The sequence below is a fragment of the Coffea eugenioides genome, chromosome 8, assembly GCF_003713205.1.
Source record: "Coffea eugenioides isolate CCC68of chromosome 8, Ceug_1.0, whole genome shotgun sequence".
Lineage (NCBI taxonomy): Eukaryota > Viridiplantae > Streptophyta > Magnoliopsida > Gentianales > Rubiaceae > Coffea > Coffea eugenioides.
The window spans coordinates 18,201,233-18,219,088 of NC_040042.1; the positions used below are offsets into that span (position 1 = coordinate 18,201,233).

Genomic DNA, 17,856 nt, shown 5'->3' on the forward strand with positions numbered 1-17,856 from the left:
GTGTCCTCACAAAAAAAAACCCTTTTTAGACTATTATTTTGGGCCCAAAACCGTTACATATTTTAAGTCCCATTTTAGGTTCTTTTTCTTTATTTATTTTCTAAAATCAAAATCTCATTTTTTCAACATGCTAAATTTTATTTTAAAAAATGGGCCGCGATAGCTGGTTGGTGGGATAAAACCCAAACCCAACAAAATAACAGTTGGTGGGATAAAACCCAATCCCAACAATGTTGTGTAATTCTTATGATATTTAGCGTAAATTAACACAGCATTAGTATAAATACAAGTTTGTCAACTCATATAACTAAATTAGTGTAAAAAATCACTATTACAACAAAGTTGTATAAGTTTATGTCAAAAGTTATAAGAATTACATTAATCAAACCAAACTAGATAGAAATCACTGTATACATACTAATATTCGTTGCCTCCTGTATTTAGCTATTTTCTTAATTTAATTGTCCAAAAAAAAAATTTTAACACTTGCCACCTATTCGGTGATGTATTGAGAAGAATCAGACAAACCATATGTTTGTTGTTACCATCTAGTGGCTATAAATATTTAGATAACTAAGGTAATAATATTTTAATTTCTTTAAAATATGCACGGATGCATATAAACTAGTAATCTTGTACAACAACAAATTGAAAAAAATAATAACAAGAAGAAAAGGAAGCAATACATCAAGAATACATCAATAGATTAATTTGAGTGACAACAGTTCATTATCATATTCTTGATTTAGGGATGAGAAGCAATGGTCTTTCCTTCTGCAATGTCACACCAAATTTTTCCTGCATATCTAACTTCTGAGGATCTTATCCTTCGGGAAGCGACCAATCCGAGCAGTGAATTAAAGAAGCAAGAACTAGAGGAACATGCCGAGCAGCCATGGGCAGGCCGGGGCAGATTCTTCTTCCAGCGCTAAATGGTAAGAGCTCAAAATCATTCCCTTTATAATCTACGCTGCAACTGAAAAATCTCTCTGGTTTAAACTTCAACGGTTCATCCCAAATCGAGGGGTCTCGTCCAATAGCCCAAACATTCACTAAAACTTGTGCATTTCTAGGGATAGTGTAATTCATAACTTGACATGTTTCAGGGGCTCGATGTGGAAGTAGCAAGGGGGCAGGAGGGTGCAACCTGAGGGTCTCTTTTATACAGGCCTGAAGATATGGTAGGTGCATTAGATGAGACTCTTTTGGCATATCTTCATTGATTTCTCTTTCAAGCTCTTCACGTACTTCCTTATGGATTCTGGATTTTTTACTAGTTCTGCCATTGTCCACTCAATTGTTGAAGCACTGGTGTCTGTCCCGGCAGTGAACAATTCCTGTTACACCAGAATAATAAATGTATTACCACAATTGCATTTCAAGTAGAACATCTAACTACCCCGAACATGTACAATATCAAAAATCTAAACCTATCAACCTATCCAAGTAAAACTAGTACATTATCACAGAATAAAAAATTTGTCCGTAAATAAACTATATGGCTAATTTTTATGTCCCTGTTAGTCCTGGGATGATTTGAAAAGAGCTGATTGATCCCATTTGACACTCAATGAACGAATGCAGTAAGTGGTAAGATTGTTGGATTAGGTAAACTAGAGGAGGAGAGGTGAATCGTAGCCTTAATTAGAAGTAGCCTTAATCAGGTGTTAGTGTGCGTGTGCGTGTGTCCATGAGAGAGAGAGAGAGAGAGGGAGAGACAAGACCATGAGTAATTGGTGGATTCGTTCATTCGTGAAATTATTCTGCAACAGGGTGTCCAGAAAGTCTTGTTGGCTCAATGGGACGTCGTGTTTTCTTCTCTTTTCAATGATAGGTTCCCAAACAGCACGAATCTTGATTCCCAACTCAATTGACTTCTTGCGGAGACCTTGAAGATCAAGCTTGCTTAAAACCGGATAAAAATCTGATACATTCGGAGCAGTAGCCAACTCCATAATTGTTCTCACAAGACTTTCATCCCTCCATCAACTCTTTTTTCTTCCAAACCAATCAGATCTCTTGACACCATCACATTGCTCAACATATTAAAGATTGTTACAAAAACTAACTCTCCAATATCTACAATTTCACCTTCCTTCTTGGCCCTTAAATGCTCAACCATGTCTGAAATCTTTTTCTCTCTTAAACATGATTGATCATCCAGTGCTCTCACAGAAAAAAGCTCACTTCTGCATAGTGTCCTTAAGTACTTCCATCCATCATTGCAAACTTCAGTCCACCCGATCGATGAACGGTTGAGTTCTTCCTCTGAAGCTGGAAGAACCTTGGGAACGTACCGCGCGGATAAATTCGATCATGAGTTTTCAGGATTTCAATTGCAGCTGCAGGGGATGATCCCACAACCACGTATTGAGTGCCTAGCTTGAGAGACATCAGTGGACCATAAGTTTGAGCAAATTTGCTTAGCGTGACATGAGGCATTTTTCCCATATGAGGAATGTTGCCGAGGATAGGCCATGGAGTTGGTCCTGGTGGAAGTGGTGGAGTTTTTGATGCAAAAGTATACTTCAATTTCTTGAAGATCAAATAGAGTAATGATAAGAGGAAGATAGGAAGCAGGAGATGGCTTGCTTCTACCTCTGGAAATTTAGCCATGGCTCCCATGAAATTACATAGTGTTTTTTTTTTACTGGTGCAACAAAGGCTTTATCAATATTAGCTTTGTTGAAAATGCATTTGAAAGTTGTAAGATTCCTGCTTATAATGTCTACAACGAGACTGGGGCGGCTCTGATGGTGGTTTTGTACCATTGTGTCTGTTTATTGTATTTGTCACAATACTTGACGTACACTTTAACAGACTACTACTACATTTTTTACAGTACTTGGTCTACGTGAACGAAATTCACACTTTTATCCACTAAAAAAAATTCACACATGAGATAAAATAACATAAATGTACACTAAAATATGTACGTATCACATACACCAACCCTACATAATCGTACCTAACACAGTCATAGCTGATCCAATTCCATTCACTATCACACAATAGTGCGCCTGTAATTAGGGTATATTAATGCAAAAGATCAATAATGCATCCACTACATTAAGGTATATATTGATACGAAAGAAGAGTATTAATTTTGCATTCACATGCGTAGAGAAAGTGTTATTTTGTTGGGAAACAACCAACCCTGCGATTAAGTATAAGGCAGTACTTAAGGACCAAAAATGGCATTTGTTTATTGTTTTTGGTTCCACTAAGTTACTTAGCTAATATTTCACCTAACCCAAACCTACAGGTTTTATATATCATATTCGATTTGTAAATCATCAGGTGACCTGTTGTTTATCAAGGCAATAATAAATCCTTGTATCATTACAAAGCAGTCATTAAAGTTGTTAATCTTTGGCAGTTTCCCTTGCCTGTCCAATGCATCTGTCATCCTGACTTTGTTATAATTATTTTGATAGTTGGTGATGGAAATTTCAATCTATAATGCTTCTTGTCCAAGCAGGTGGTTTAAATATTTATTGGCGGCTAAAAATTTCTTTTTTTCTTGTAAAGCAATGACAATGACGATCCTTTTCTGCCTCTTTTTAATAAGTTTTTTTTCCCTATTTACTACCAAAGCTTCAACTTTAATACCCAATTTTTTTACTAAAATGCCAGAACCCTTCTCAAGACAAATGTCATCGCAAATTGATACCATAGATGTAGTCTTTTTTTTTTTTTGCTATGACAGTACAAATTTAGCTGTTGCAAAAAAAAAAAAAAAAAAAAATAAAAATATATATATTTATTGCGTTTTCTCTTTGGTGGAAACTGTAAAACTAGTGGGCCTTGGTTTGGGGTGCACCAAAATTAAGAGGCCTTTAGTAGGCCGTTTGGCCCATTCTATTCAGTAGGAAATGTGTAATACATTGGGTTCCATTGTGTATTTCTCGTGGTTGGCCTATTATTTTCATTTTCGTTTGTTGTCGCCTTGTGAATTACCCAGATCTTGTGCTCATCTCCTCCTCAGAGTAGCATACTCGGCAACCCTACGTTTTAAAATGTTAAGTGCATAAGAATGTCAATAAATATAGTACAGATTATTGAGGTAATTTTTATATCATCCTCCTTGTATTTTAATATTTTGATTAATAAAATTAGGATTGACATCCCTTCTGTGAGGACCCGAATTTTACTTACTTTTAATTCCATTTTACTGGTTTATTTAATTATTTATTCACCCGTTTTCTCCGAATAATTTATTTCAGCCATTTTAAATCCATTTACACGGAACAAGGTCTCACTTATATTTTTAAAATGTCCCGTGAGCAAAATTAATTGTCTGCGACTCGTTTGGTAAGGAATAGCGAATACACGTTTTTCGAGACAATATTCGATCCGAGAGTGCAATAATTTTGGAGAATTAAGAATGATCAATAGTAGACTAAGAAAAGTTAATTGAGGGATTAGATGTGAGTGAGTTAAAAAAAATTAAGCTTTTACCGTGCGCGTGTCGAAAGTTTCTCGTAAGTCGTGCTGGTCCAATTAATTGGAGATTTGAGGATTTAATACTAGACTAGTAAGTATGAATAATTACAGTGTTAAAGAAATTACATTGGAGGATTAGTGCATGAGTGTATCAAACTCGAGAGAAAATGGTAATACGAAACCCTATTTCGCACTATTAAGAGTTGACTTTTGTGCACCATCTTAAAGTAGCTTTTTCCATTCTTTCTCTCCAAGTTTTCATCACACAAAACCCTCATCTCTCTCACCTCATTCAGCCGACCAAGAAGAAAAGAAAAGGGAAGAGAAAGCTTCAACTTCTTGCTCCAAGTTTGCTTGATTCACTCCATCCAACTCACGATTCCTTGGGTTTTTGCTCCAACTAGAAGAAAGGTGAAAGCTTGAGGTGTTGCTTGGTGTTTTTTGGTGGAAAAATCTGGTCTTCATCTAGGGTTTAAAGGGTAATCACTTCATCTCTTTAATCTTTCCAATTATCCAAAGTTTAACGGTTAATCTTCATGGGTTTGAAACCCTAATCGTGTTTATAGGCTAGCGGACTTGAGGAACCATTTATTTCACTTTAAATCATAGGCTAGCTGTCTTGATGAGACCTCTAGGTAGCTGACTTGAGGCTTGATTTTTTTATTATGGTTGTTTATGTGATGAATGAGATGATTATGGTTAGAAAGTGGAGAGAAATCGAAGGAAAGTTGTGAAGGCAAGCTGGCCAAAAATTCTGTCCATGTTGTTCTGTTTGTATTTCAAAATTTTGATGCTTGATTGGCTGTGAAATGGATGGATATATGTTGCATATTGTGTGTACAAAGTGCCTTTCAAAAATCGTATCGAATGGTTGCATAAAACTTGAGTTTTGGAAAAGTTTCAAATCTGGAAAATGTATAGCAGGGTCCGGACAGTGGTTCTATGTCCGATCATAACTTTTTGTGCAAAAGATGAAATTGAGTGCTGTTAGTGGCATTCAAAACTAGATATTCAGAGCTTTCCAACAGTATAAAAACCCCCTGCTAGTTCGTTTTGACTGATCCGTAGCGAATCGGCAAAGTCAGCTGTTCTGTTTTGATTGTCTATTCGAATGAAACTAGGAAGCTGCATCTTGTGGCTCAATTTTGTCCCACTTGTGAAAAGATTTTCAGAATGATGTCTTCTGATAAATTGTAGCATTTTGAACCTAATTTCCAACACTATAAACCATTCCCAATTTAGAGTTGTATCGAGCTAGATATGGCTTGATTTCGAAAATGCGACAAAGCAAAAACTGGAAACTTTTCCCTTCCTTGCTGACGGAATGGTCAAATCTGTTTTGGGATGTTATACTCCAAAAATTTTAGTGTCATTTAACCATCAATTGCTTATTAAATGGTTCTGGAATATTGGTTCCAAAAATGGAGCGAATTGGGGCTGATTTCGTTGGACAAAACGTTTGAAAAAGAAAGAGAAAATAGGATGGCAGATTTGCTTTGAAACATTTCACAAACTTTGGTCGTTTCGTTAACTGCCTTCCCGTGCTAGTTTTTATCTAACTTTTGATAGAGAGGTAGTCCATATATGGAGGTTTAAGTGTACCAAATTTGGTGTAATTTCAATACCATTTCGATACCCAAATGATGCCTCAAACATTGCTCTTCAAATCTGGAAATTCACTGATCAGGTCGTGAAAATCAACCGACTTTAAACTGTTATATATTGTTGCTCAAAACTCCGAATTTAGTTCCGCTTGTTGTGTTTGAAACTTTATTTGGAACTCTTATTGTTTTATAAATTTCAGAGTCCGATTCACTTTCTACGAATTTTACCGAATTTCCAAACATTGCTGAAAAACCAAGACTGGTTCTATCCTGTCTTCTTGAAACTGAAACTTTGAGCTGAAATTTGAATGCCTTCTGGTTGAAATCTTGGGAAAGTATCTTCTGGGAAGTTTTAGTACTTTTAATCTAGTTTCTAACGGTATAAATTTTTCCATTTTTGGATGTACCAAACTCAAGGTCTAATTTTCCAAGTTTTGTCGCGTAAAGCAAAAAATTTCCGATTTCGTAGGAAATGAGTTTTAAGAACTTTACATTTCCTTTTTATATTGATAGTTCATTTTACACCCGATTCCATGGAGGATACAATTTTTCCTTTGTGACTTTAAATCCTCACTTTTGAATCTCGATTTTTGAAGGATTAAAGTTCTCTTTTAAGACATTGTCTTAAGTTTTAAACAAGAGTACTTCCTCCTTGTATGATAAGTGGATGTGTGTATATGTGAGTGATGGTTGATCACTATTTCTTCAGGCGCTCAAGAGGACCTTGAAGAGAATCTCGGGGCGGTCAACTAAAGACTTTATTTGCACACTTACTCACTTGTTTTGAATTGGTGAGTGTCAAGTGCATGAATTGTTGCTATATATTTGAATGGTTCTTTGTTTATTAAGCATTTTGGAATTGTCGAGACGAGCGTGTACTTTATCGCACTCGTTCTCTTTTAAGTGAATTTATAATTGAATTATGTGAAGTGAAAATTATATTGGTGTTGACTCTACGTCGATTGGAGTGAATCTCATCGACTTATATTTATAATAGTGGGGAACGCCCAAACTCATTGGCTAACTTTTCGAATCGAGCCAGCATGGGCTTGGTCGAGGAACATAGTGAACCGTGAGAAATCATAAAGCTTGATCTATTGGAGAGATCTTGCTTGACATACTCGTGTAGTGTTACCACGATATGCTCGAATAATATCAAAACTTTTGACGAGCGGGCCCGGTATAGGGGGTGTAACGGTGAACGGGAAACTGGGGAAAGTGGAGTCTCTACGAATTTGGTGCTTACTCGGTTGACGGAGAGTCAATGTGGAAATTTGGATCAAGACCTTGACCCAACTGTGTGGAATTTAGCTCCTGAGAGCTACAGTATCCTTGAATTGTTTTTGTTTACTTTCCCTACTTGAAATGTTAATTACTTGCTTTATTACGTGTTTGCATGATTTTTTCTTGGCCTCACTGAGCGTTAGCTCATCCCATTAGTTTGTTTTCCTTAATAGGAGCTCGGATTGGAAAGAATTTTGAGGAAGCCGACTTGATTACTTTTGATTAGAATATTGGGATGTAATTGATTAGTGGACTTCTAGTGGTTGTATTTTGGGAAAAGTTGATGTACATTTGGTAACTTGTAATGTAAGGTTTGAATATTTATGTAAGAAAGTGACTTTTCTTTATTTTGGCTTTTATATTTGGTAGTGTACCGTTAAGTTTAAATTTGACTGGTATCGAGTCCTGGCGAGAGTTAGGCAGGCGTTCCGCGGATACCCTTGGGTTTGCCCTAGGGAGAAGTGGGGGCGTCACACCTTTTCATGTATAGAATTTTGTCATTAAAAAGATCGTTTCCTCCTAGTATTGCAGGCAGGAGTGGCTGGATTGGTTTAGAAACTTTTCTATCGGCCCAATTTAGATGTAGGATTTGGGATCATCTTGTTCTTCATTTTCTTGTTTATATCTTAGTATCAGTTGAGGAATGGATCATGGATGAAAAAATTTCTGTTGAATTACAAAGCTTTTCGCCAAAGTGTTCAATTTGTCCTACATTTAAAAGTTCATTGGTATGTCAGTATTTAAAGGCAAGTTGGCCAATGTCATCTATGGTCGTATTCTCAACTGATTTAGGAAACATGATTTTAACTTTTGATTTTCAGAAAGTTATTTTGTTGTGTTTTCAACTAATTTTGAAATTTTGATTTTATATTTTTTGGCTCCAAAAAAGCTAAAAATCAGAAGCAGTTCTTGAGGTACTTTTGGATTATCATTCTGGCCTATTTTTTCATGCTCACAAAAATACTCTTCAAAATTTTAAAATATCACTAAAGTGTTGATCGATGGATTCGTACAAATGCACAGCGTCGATCATAGTAATAATTTACCTAGAATATTCTAAGGGTCTAACCCACAGGGATGAGTTAATTTTTCTACTTTAATTATTATGAAAAATAACAAAATTTAAATTCAAAGGGATTGTAGTTTCTAACTAAGAAATGAAATAGTAATCAAATCAATTAAAGTAGTGGTAAGAAACCCATTGGCTAGAAACTAGTGTTTCAATTTTTGATACAGAGTTTGAATTAATTATCTAGTCATTTTTTTTAACAAACCAAGAATGTATCACACAAAAGTATTTTAGATTATCTCTCAATACATTTAAATTGAGTCTAATTAAATCTTACATCTCTCTCGAGATCATAAGTATTTAATTAAACCCTTTAAAATCTTAAGTGATTTCAATTACATCATATAAATCCTAACTTACTTTCGTGATTAGACTAAATATATATCTAGTACACAGTTGTATATCCTTTCTCAATTCAATACAAACTCTAAAAGCATGTTTATGGTGAGCCAATCATAAGTGTGTAATTAAATCAAGACAAATGAATCATTTTAACTAGGATAGTTAATCAAATCTTTTTCGTGAACCCTAACCCTAGATATAAATTAGTTCATCATAATTGTAGAAGTAAACAATAATTCAATATTAAAAAAAATACAAGATTAGAATAAAGAGCATGTAGAACGTCCCAATTGACGAAACTCTGAATTCCACACTTTGATCTCCCATTTTGATTCTTAAATCTGAAATAATATTTAGATAAGTATTTCTTCCCCAAAAACATCATAAGTACACTTATTTATAGTTTCCTAAAGTTCTAGTTGAACCTCTGAAGGCATAGGCTTCTTAAAGTTGAAGAAAAGTGAATTCGCGTGATTTTCCAATGAAGTCCGGTGCCGAGACCGATGACGAGTTCGGCGCTGGACATTCTATAAATTCCAAATCTTCAATTTCCAGAGGATGTCCAGTGTTAAGTGACATGGCGCCAGATTTTGAGCGATATTTCTTCACAATTCGTTTTCCCACTCTGAGCTTGCATGTCATACACAACTTGCATCCATACCTCTTCAAGCTCGATCTTCCTCACGTTTAGGCAAGTTAGGCAGCTTCCATCATCATGTTCTAAATTTCATGTGCAATTCCAAGCCCATTTGCATCAAATCAACACTTCTTCCTCCTAAAACCAAAAACACAATCAAGTTAGGTAATTCCCACTCACATTAAAGCTTATCACGCACTATATGCACCGATTATTCATATAAAAAAATTATAAATTATATCAAACTCCCGTACACTTAATGATATGATTCTTGAAGCGCCAAAGCAAATCAAGAACGTGAACCACAAGCCCAAATCTAGGTTAGGAATCAACGCTTGGGGATGGAGTTCGTAATCTATCTTGGACCGTACAAGAAAGACTAAAACGGATAGGACAACGTCACAATCAAGGTGACTACTTGATTAATAAGTTGATGAATCACCTTAGGGCAACTCTAAGATGTTCAATAGTGGCTTCACAAGCCAATAAGAGCTCTTTCATTCACGAAAGAAATTTGAAAAATTTTCTCAACTTTATTCAATGCCCTAAAAACGTTAAAGCTAAGGCTTTTTATAGCCTTTTACAAGACCAAACTCCTAATCCCACTAGAAAATGAGGAACTTAACTCTAACTCCACTTAACTATACAAATTAACTCCAATTTGGCTACTAACTATGGTAGACATGACCTTTTAGCCATTTATTCCACTAATTAATGACTCAACTTGATAAACTAAAACTGTTGGAATTAATCTAGGCAAACGGCACTAGCACAAAAAAACTCAAACCAAAAAACTATAACATTAACTAAGGAAAAATGACTCTTTATAACCTTAGCTAGGCTCAACGGCTGGCTTGGCTTCTTTAGCAGCTAGATCCCGTATCACTTAATGACAGGTGTCGAGCCTGTGCAATAATAATTACTAAAAAGTCCTAATTACCACCACAATTAATTATAGAACAAATCCAAGTACTGGACCAGGGACTCTAGGTGTGCAATGGGTTGCTTGATTCACCCTGTTCCTGAAGAGTTTGCTTGATCCGATGTACCAGAATTGTCTATAAAAGTATTAAATTTGCATACAATGGCAAGTAGGGTTGATTCCGCAGGGAACGGATAAACAGTTGTTTCTTTCCAAGTCAAAAGAACAAAATTGGGGGATATTTAAGGGAATGAAGATGAAAATAAAATAAACAAAATTCAAAAGCTAACTCAACAAGTACAATTTACTAAAAATAGCAATTAATAAAATTCTACCCAAAGGATCAACTTTTCAGGCACGGTCCAATTAAATGGTCATCGATGCAAAGATATTTCATTCATTCGTCACTAGGTTGGTTATAGCTATCAACAAGCTCTGACAGCCAGTTTTTCCTTACTTTTTCGACAGCCAAGGTACGACCGTTGACTGCTTCTCTAACCAGAAAATAACCCTAGGTACGACCGTAGGAATTTAATTATCCAGTTGCATTAAAGCTAGAAAAATCCAACCCTAACCAATAAACACGCTAAGAGGGTTTATTTAAATTAAATCTTACGTTTCCCCAACACAAAGCCAATTATGGTGGTTGTCACCAGTTGTTAACTAAACGAACAATTATTGATTCAATTTAATTAACGTGACAGTAGACTATTAAATTAAATTAAATATCCGACCGTTGATACTCAATTAATAAAATACCCATGCACAATTAATCCAGAAAACGCACGAATAGTAACGAATTGGAAGAAATAATGAAAGTTCGATTAGATCTCACAGATATTATGGACCGCGCCTCCGCGTCGATCTTTGGGTAGAGAAGAAATCTAGCCGCTCCTCATCATATCAATCTCGCATGATTTAGTTGATATCATCCAATTAATTACCAAAAGGTTGCGAAAAGGAGAAATAACGAGGAGGTAGGCGAAAAGGCGTTGTCTCCTTTTGGGTTTCGTCTCCGTACTGGAGCCGAAATTACAAAACAAAAGTTAACGAAAAATTGTCCAGAGCAAGAGTAAAAACCAAGGAGTCAAAATCGTACAAAGCTAAAAGCTAGAGAGAGGTCTCCAACGTCTGACAGATGGGAAAAAGGAACTCAAGCTAATCTATCTATTGATTTTACGTGAATCTGGCTTTTCCTTTTTATATCTTCCCAGTAGCCGCCGCCAACAGAAGCAAAGAAACGTCGAGCAAGACTTGTCTAGGGGTTTTAATCCCATGCATCTCCGCGGTTCACGTGGACCTGACTTCCTAATTGTCCCTACTGCTACCAATCCCACGAGTCCGGCTTTTGGGTATCCGTCTATAGTTTCTGGCGTGGGCAGGCCCTGAGATGAAAAGTCTTCCAGAAATTCTCCCCAAGATACCACTTTTAACACCAACCGCCTGCAATTTACACAAATATCAAATATGAGCAAAATCTCAATAATTAGCACAGTAAGTAACCAAAATTATGACCGAATAACATCGCAAATGGTGCCCAACAATTGCTCTATCAAATCCCCCCACACCTAGACGATGCTTGTCCTCAATCATTGTGAAGCTCAAAAATACAATCAAGAAGGCAAAGGTCATGCAGTAATCTACACTAACACAAGCATCCCGCATTCCTGACAACGTCGCCAAAGTTAGAACACGCCGGACAGGTAGTTATCCAAAGAGTATGAACAGGAATATTCGTCACCTACAAGAGAATGTATGAATACAAGGAACGCTCAAATTAACATCACGAAATAACATTACCATAGGCTTGCACATTTATCACATCTCCACCACTCAAAAGTGAACTAAATACAAAGATCAAAAGGACTTTAATAGGGTTGTAACGGGGCTTGGGTGAAAGGCGGGATAAGAAGGTAAAGATAGAGTGTAATGTGTCAAGAGAATGTCCGATATTTACTACATAATCTCACGCTTTCCCGGGAAAATTTCACAAGTAAGGCGTTTCCATTTGCTATTCTCACTGTGCAAGTGTCGCCAATTTTTTTTTTTTTTTTAAGAATAGGCAGCTTGCAAGGCGTGGGCACGGCTTGTAGGCCGGAGTCTTCTGTTCACGAGCTTCTCTCTTTTTTTTTTTAAAAGGGAACATCTTACAAGGCGTGGGCACGCCCTGTAAGACAGAGTCTTCTGATCACCAGCTTATTGACGATTTCTCCCTTTTTTGTTCCAGATGCACAGAAACAGCACCATACAAATTCTACTCTAACAATACTTGCGACCCTAGATTTATTTGCCTTGCACAAACGGCAAAGTCGCTAAGTAACGAAAATTGACAACAACTAATACTGTAGTTCTTGGGTTGCCTCCCAAACAGCGCCTTTTTTTAGTATCTTTGGTTAGATACAGTAGTAGCTATTTACGCCACACAATTCGGGTCAGCAAGACATATGACCTCCACTTGCTCACTATTGAACCGCTCATAGTAAGGCTTTAGACGGTGACCATTTACAACGAACTTCTTCTCCGTCTTCAAACTCTGGATTTTCATTGCACCATAATGAAAAATATTAGAAATAATAAATGGACCAATTCAACGCGAACGCAACTTACCGGCGAAAAGCTTAAGTCTTGAGTGATAAAGGAGGACTTTTTGCCTTACTACAAATGACTTCCATGAGACTTGTTGCTCTTGAAAGATTTTGTTGCTCTCCTTATAAATTGCTGCGTTCTCATAGGCTTCGTTCCTTAGTTCCTCTAACTTTTGTAATTGGAGCTTTCTATGTCTCCCGGCATCCATAAGATCCATGTTACACCGCTTAAGCGCTCAGAATACCCTGTGTTCAAATTCCACCGGGAGGTAGCACGGCTTCCCAAAGACTAATCTGTATGGGGACATTTCAATCGCCGTTTTATATGCTGTGCGGTAGGCCCATAGAGCATCTTCCAACTTCAAACTCCAATCCTTCCTATCAGGCCGCACCATCCTCTCTAGGATTGACTTAACCTCCTTATTCGACACTTTGGCCTGACCATTCGTCTGCGGATGGTAGGAAGTGGATACTTTGTGGAGCACGCCATACTTACGAAACAACGCAGTGACCGTCTTATTGCAAAAATGAGTGCCCCTGTCACTAACTACAGCTCTCGGCATTCCAAAGCGGACAAAAATATTAGACTTTATGAATTCTACAACCACTCTCGAATCGTTAGTTCGGGTGGCCTTTGCCTCCATTCATTTGGAAACATAATCGATAGCAAGTAAAATGTACAAGAAACCAAAAGACGAGGGGAAGGGACCCATGAAATCTATACCCCAGACATTGAAAATTTCAACAAATAACATGGGGGTTTGACTCATTTGGTCTCTACGAGAAATATTTCCCGTCGTTTGACACTTATCACAAGATTTACAAAACAAGTATGCATCCTTAAACAGAGTAGGCTAGTAAAAACCATTTTCTAACACCTTACGAGCTGTCGACTTTGGCCCAAAGTGTCCTCCACATGCAAATGAATGACAAAAAGTTAGAATAGAGTGGAACACACCTGCACTTACACACCTTCTTATCACTTGATCCGCGCACTGCCTCCACAGGTAAGGGTCATCCCAAATATAGTATTTGGCATCACTTCTCAATTTATCTCTCTTAGCCTTCGGCCAACTTGTAGGTAATTGATTTGTTACCAAAAAATTGCCGATATCAGCATACCAAGGTACTGACGACTCAATGGCTAGCAAGTGCTCCTCAGGAAACGATTCTCTCAATGGCAGATCCTCTTTATTCATGAGCAAACGGCTCAAATGATCAGCCACCAAGTTCTCGGCTCCACTCTTATCTTTGATCTTTACATCGAACTCTTGTAAAAGCAAAATTCACCTTATGAGCCTTGGTTTTGCATCCTTTTTCGCCAACAAGTACCTCAAGACTGCATGATCAGAGAAAACAATTACCTTTGAACCCAATAAATATAACCTAAATTTTTCTAGTGCAAAAACAATGGCTAGTAGTTCTTTTTCCATCGTGGAGTAGTTAAATTGGGCTCCATTCAATGCTCTCGATGCATAGTAGATCGCGTGCGCCGCCTTGCCTATCCTTTGCTCCAACACGGCTCCTACGGCATAATCACTCGTGTCGCACATGATTTCAAACGGCAGGCTCCAATCTGGGGGTTGAATGATGGGCGGCGATATCAACGATTCCTTCAATTTATTAAAAGCCACCTTGCATTCATCGGTGAAATCGAATGGCACGTCCTTTTGTAGCAACTTGAATAGGAGAGCTCCGATTTTTGAGAAATCCTTAATGAACCTCCTATAGAACCCTGCATGGTCCAAAAAGGAACGTACTTCCCGTACACATATGGGGTAAAGTAGAGCAGAAATAAGATCTATTTTAGTTTTGTCTACCTCTATTCCCTTAGCCGACACAACGTACCCTAAGACAATACCATACTCTACCATGAAGTAACATTTTTTCCACTTAAGAACCAAATTCGTTTCTATGCTTCTTTTCAAAATTAGAGCTAGATTATCAAGACATTCATCAAAACTATTCCCGTATACACTAAAATCATCCATGAACATCTCAATAATTTTTTCTACATATTCGGAGAAAATACTTACCATACATCTTTGGAAAGTTGCTGGAGCATTATAGAGACTGAAAGGCATCCGACGGTAAGAAAATGTACCAAATGGGCAGGTGAATGTAGTCTTTTCCTGGTCCTCCGACGCTATCGCGATCTGAAAGTATACTGAAAAATTATCCAAGAAACAATAGTAAATACGACTAGTCAATCTTTCTATCATTTGGTCAACAAAAGGAATAGAGAAATGGTCCTTTTCCGTCACAGAATTTAGCCTTTGGTAGTCAATGCACTGGCGCCAGCCTATAACTTTCTTGACTGGAACCATCTCACCCTCCTGGTTTTCCTCTACGGTCACTCTCGCTTTTTTCGGAATCACTTGAACGGGTCTCACCCAAGGACTGTTCGAGATAGTAAAGATAATCCCCACCTCTAGGAGTTTAAGTATCTCAACTTCCATCATCAGGGGATTCAACCTCCGCTGTGCCTGTCTCACCGGTTTCGCATCATTCTCGAGCCTTATCTGGTGCATGCATAAGAACAGCCTTATTCCTTTGATATCTGCTATACTCCACCCAATCACCTCCTTATGATCCCTAAGGAGTTGCACCAGTCTGTCCTCTTAACTTGGAGATAGGTGTGCAGAAATGATCACCGGAAGCGTCTCTCGGTCTCCCAAGAATGCATACTTTGGATGTTTCGGGAGCGGCTTAAGTTCTAACTCCGGTGCCTGCACAATTGAAAGAAGCAACTTTGTCTGAATTTCTAGCACAAAAAGAGAAATAAGCTCATACCTTGGGGGCATGGTTGGAAGTGAGTGTAATGCTTCTACTGCATGGTGCAACTCATCCCTCATATCCACATTAAGAGCTACACCCAATTCAAGAGGCTTGGTCAAGGCCACTTCCAATGCGTCTTTACCATCCATTTCAAAAATTTCTTGTACAATGGGCTCAATAACACTCAAAGCAAAGACTGAGTTAGATTTCTCTGGATATTTCATCATCTCAAAAATATTGAAATTTACTTTTGCACCATCAAATTTCATTGATAAAATACCCTCATTCACATCTATTTTAGTCCTAACAGTGCTAAGAAACGGTCTACCTAACAAAATAGGTGACGGATTTAACGACTTTTCATCTCCCATATCTAGGATATAAAAATCTGCTGGAAAAACTAACTCATTTACCTGAACCAAAACATCCTCAATCAGCCCCTCCGGATAAGCATTGATGCGGTCAGTTAGTTGCATTGTGATGGCCGTTTCTTTTAATAGCCCAAGATTTAGAGAAGCATAAATGATTTTTGACATCACGTTGATTGACGCCCCTAAATCTAACATTGCTTTTCTAATCGGTGTATCTCCTATTTTGCAAGGGATCGTAAACATACCTAGATCCCCACACTTGGGTGGAAGTTTTCTTTGGAGTATGGCTGATACGTTTTCTCCCACCGCTACTCGTTCGTCCCCTCTCAACTTCCTCTTATGAGTGCATAAATTCTTAAGGAATTTTGCGTACTTTGGTACTTGCTTAATTGCATCCAACAAGGGGATGTTGATCTCCACTTTTCGAAATACATCCAGGATCTCCTTTTGTTTCTCAGCCTTCTTCGTCTTCTCCAACCTGCATGGAAAAGGAGGTAAATTAGATTTAATGAGTATTGATGGAGTAAGAGTTACCTCAAGGTCTCCACGAATGCGTCCTTCTTCTTCCATCTCCTTCTCGATTTCGTCTTCACTTTTACTCTTTAGGTTCGTGGTCTTAGGCCCCTCTACTTCTTTGCCACTCCTCAGTATCGTAGCACTCACGTTTTTCGGATTCGTCTCGGGTTGTGATGGCAATTTTTCGAAAACTTGGGACTCTAAGCGGTTAATTGCAGTTGCCATATGGCTTATTTGAATCTCCAGATTTTTCATACCCGATCTGGTTTCCTGCTGGAACTGAGCAGTGCTCGTGACCAAGGACCTAATTTCTTATTGGAGCTGAGTAGTACTCGTGGCCAGACTCTTGACAATATCCTCCAAAGAGCCTCCTGAATTGGAGGGCGAAAGTTGAGGCTTGGGTTGCCATGGTTGCTGAAATCTCGGTGGATGATTTGAGAATGAATTCTGTAGCCTGTTCCCATAGCTGAAGTTGGGGTGATCTCTCCAACCCGGATTGTACGTGTTGGAGTACGGATCGTACTGCCTACGAGGCGCGGGTACGCCTCCAACCATGTTTACTTGTTCAGCCCCATTCTCTTGTAGAATAGGGCATGAGTCAGTGAAATGCCCCACGTTTGTGCAAATTCCACAGACCTTTGCTTGATGCACGTTCCCCACAGCTAATTGGCGAACGAAAGATGTTAGTTCCGATAGTTGCTACTGAATGGAAGACGTCTCTACCTCGTTAACCCTACGAGTAGGGTTACTCTCGCGAGAACCAAACTGCTGAGAATTTTCTGCCACAACTTCAATAAGCAGCCATGCTTCCCTCGGTGTCTTATTTGCCAGTACTCCCCCACTTGCAACATCAATGATACTCCTATCAGACGACTGTAATCCCTCATAGAAATATTGGATCAATAGTTGTTCACTAATTTGATGCTGTGGGCATCTAGTACACAACTTATTGAATCTCTCCCAATAGTCATATAGGGATTCTCCAGAATACTGCTTAATACTACATATCTCCTTTCTCAGACTTGCAGCCCGGAATGCAGGGAAGAATTTTTCCAAAAATTTCTTTTTCAGTTGGGCCCATGTTGTGAGACTACCTGCAGGTAGGTAGCACAACCAATCCTTTGCTGCATCCTTGAGGGAGAAAGGAAAGGCTCTTAGATTGATCTGCTCCTCAGTAATTCCTGGAGGCTTCATACTGGAGCATACCACATCGAATTCTTGGATGTTTTTATGGAGTTCCTCACCCGAGAGGTCATAGAACGTGGGTAAGAGGTGAATTAATCCCGACTTCTGTTCGAAAGA

General features: G+C 38.1%; 1 protein-coding gene, 1 non-coding gene and 1 pseudogene across 2 annotated transcripts; 1 reads left to right on the top strand and 2 right to left on the bottom strand.

The window, feature by feature from the left end:
* Window positions 1-732: 732 nt before the first annotated feature.
* LOC113780359 lies at window positions 733-2,616 on the bottom strand (annotated as a pseudogene).
* A 12,894-nt stretch (window positions 2,617-15,510) lies between these two features.
* On the bottom strand, window positions 15,511-16,779 carry LOC113780360. The gene has a single exon (XM_027326167.1). It carries the CDS (start codon window positions 16,777-16,779, stop codon window positions 15,511-15,513), a length of 1,269 nt encoding a protein of 422 aa, XP_027181968.1.
* Window positions 16,780-17,470: 691 nt separating this feature from the next.
* Window positions 17,471-17,577, top strand: LOC113781874. The gene has a single exon (XR_003469773.1). It is a non-coding gene; the product is annotated as a small nucleolar RNA R71 (small nucleolar RNA).
* The last annotated feature ends 279 nt before the right edge of the window (window positions 17,578-17,856 follow it).

Excerpts from the sequence above, each read along its gene's own strand:
- LOC113780360 (XM_027326167.1), bottom strand. The coding sequence starts at position 16,779 with ATGGCAACTGCAATTAACCGCTTAGAGTCCCAAGTTTTCGAAAAATTG.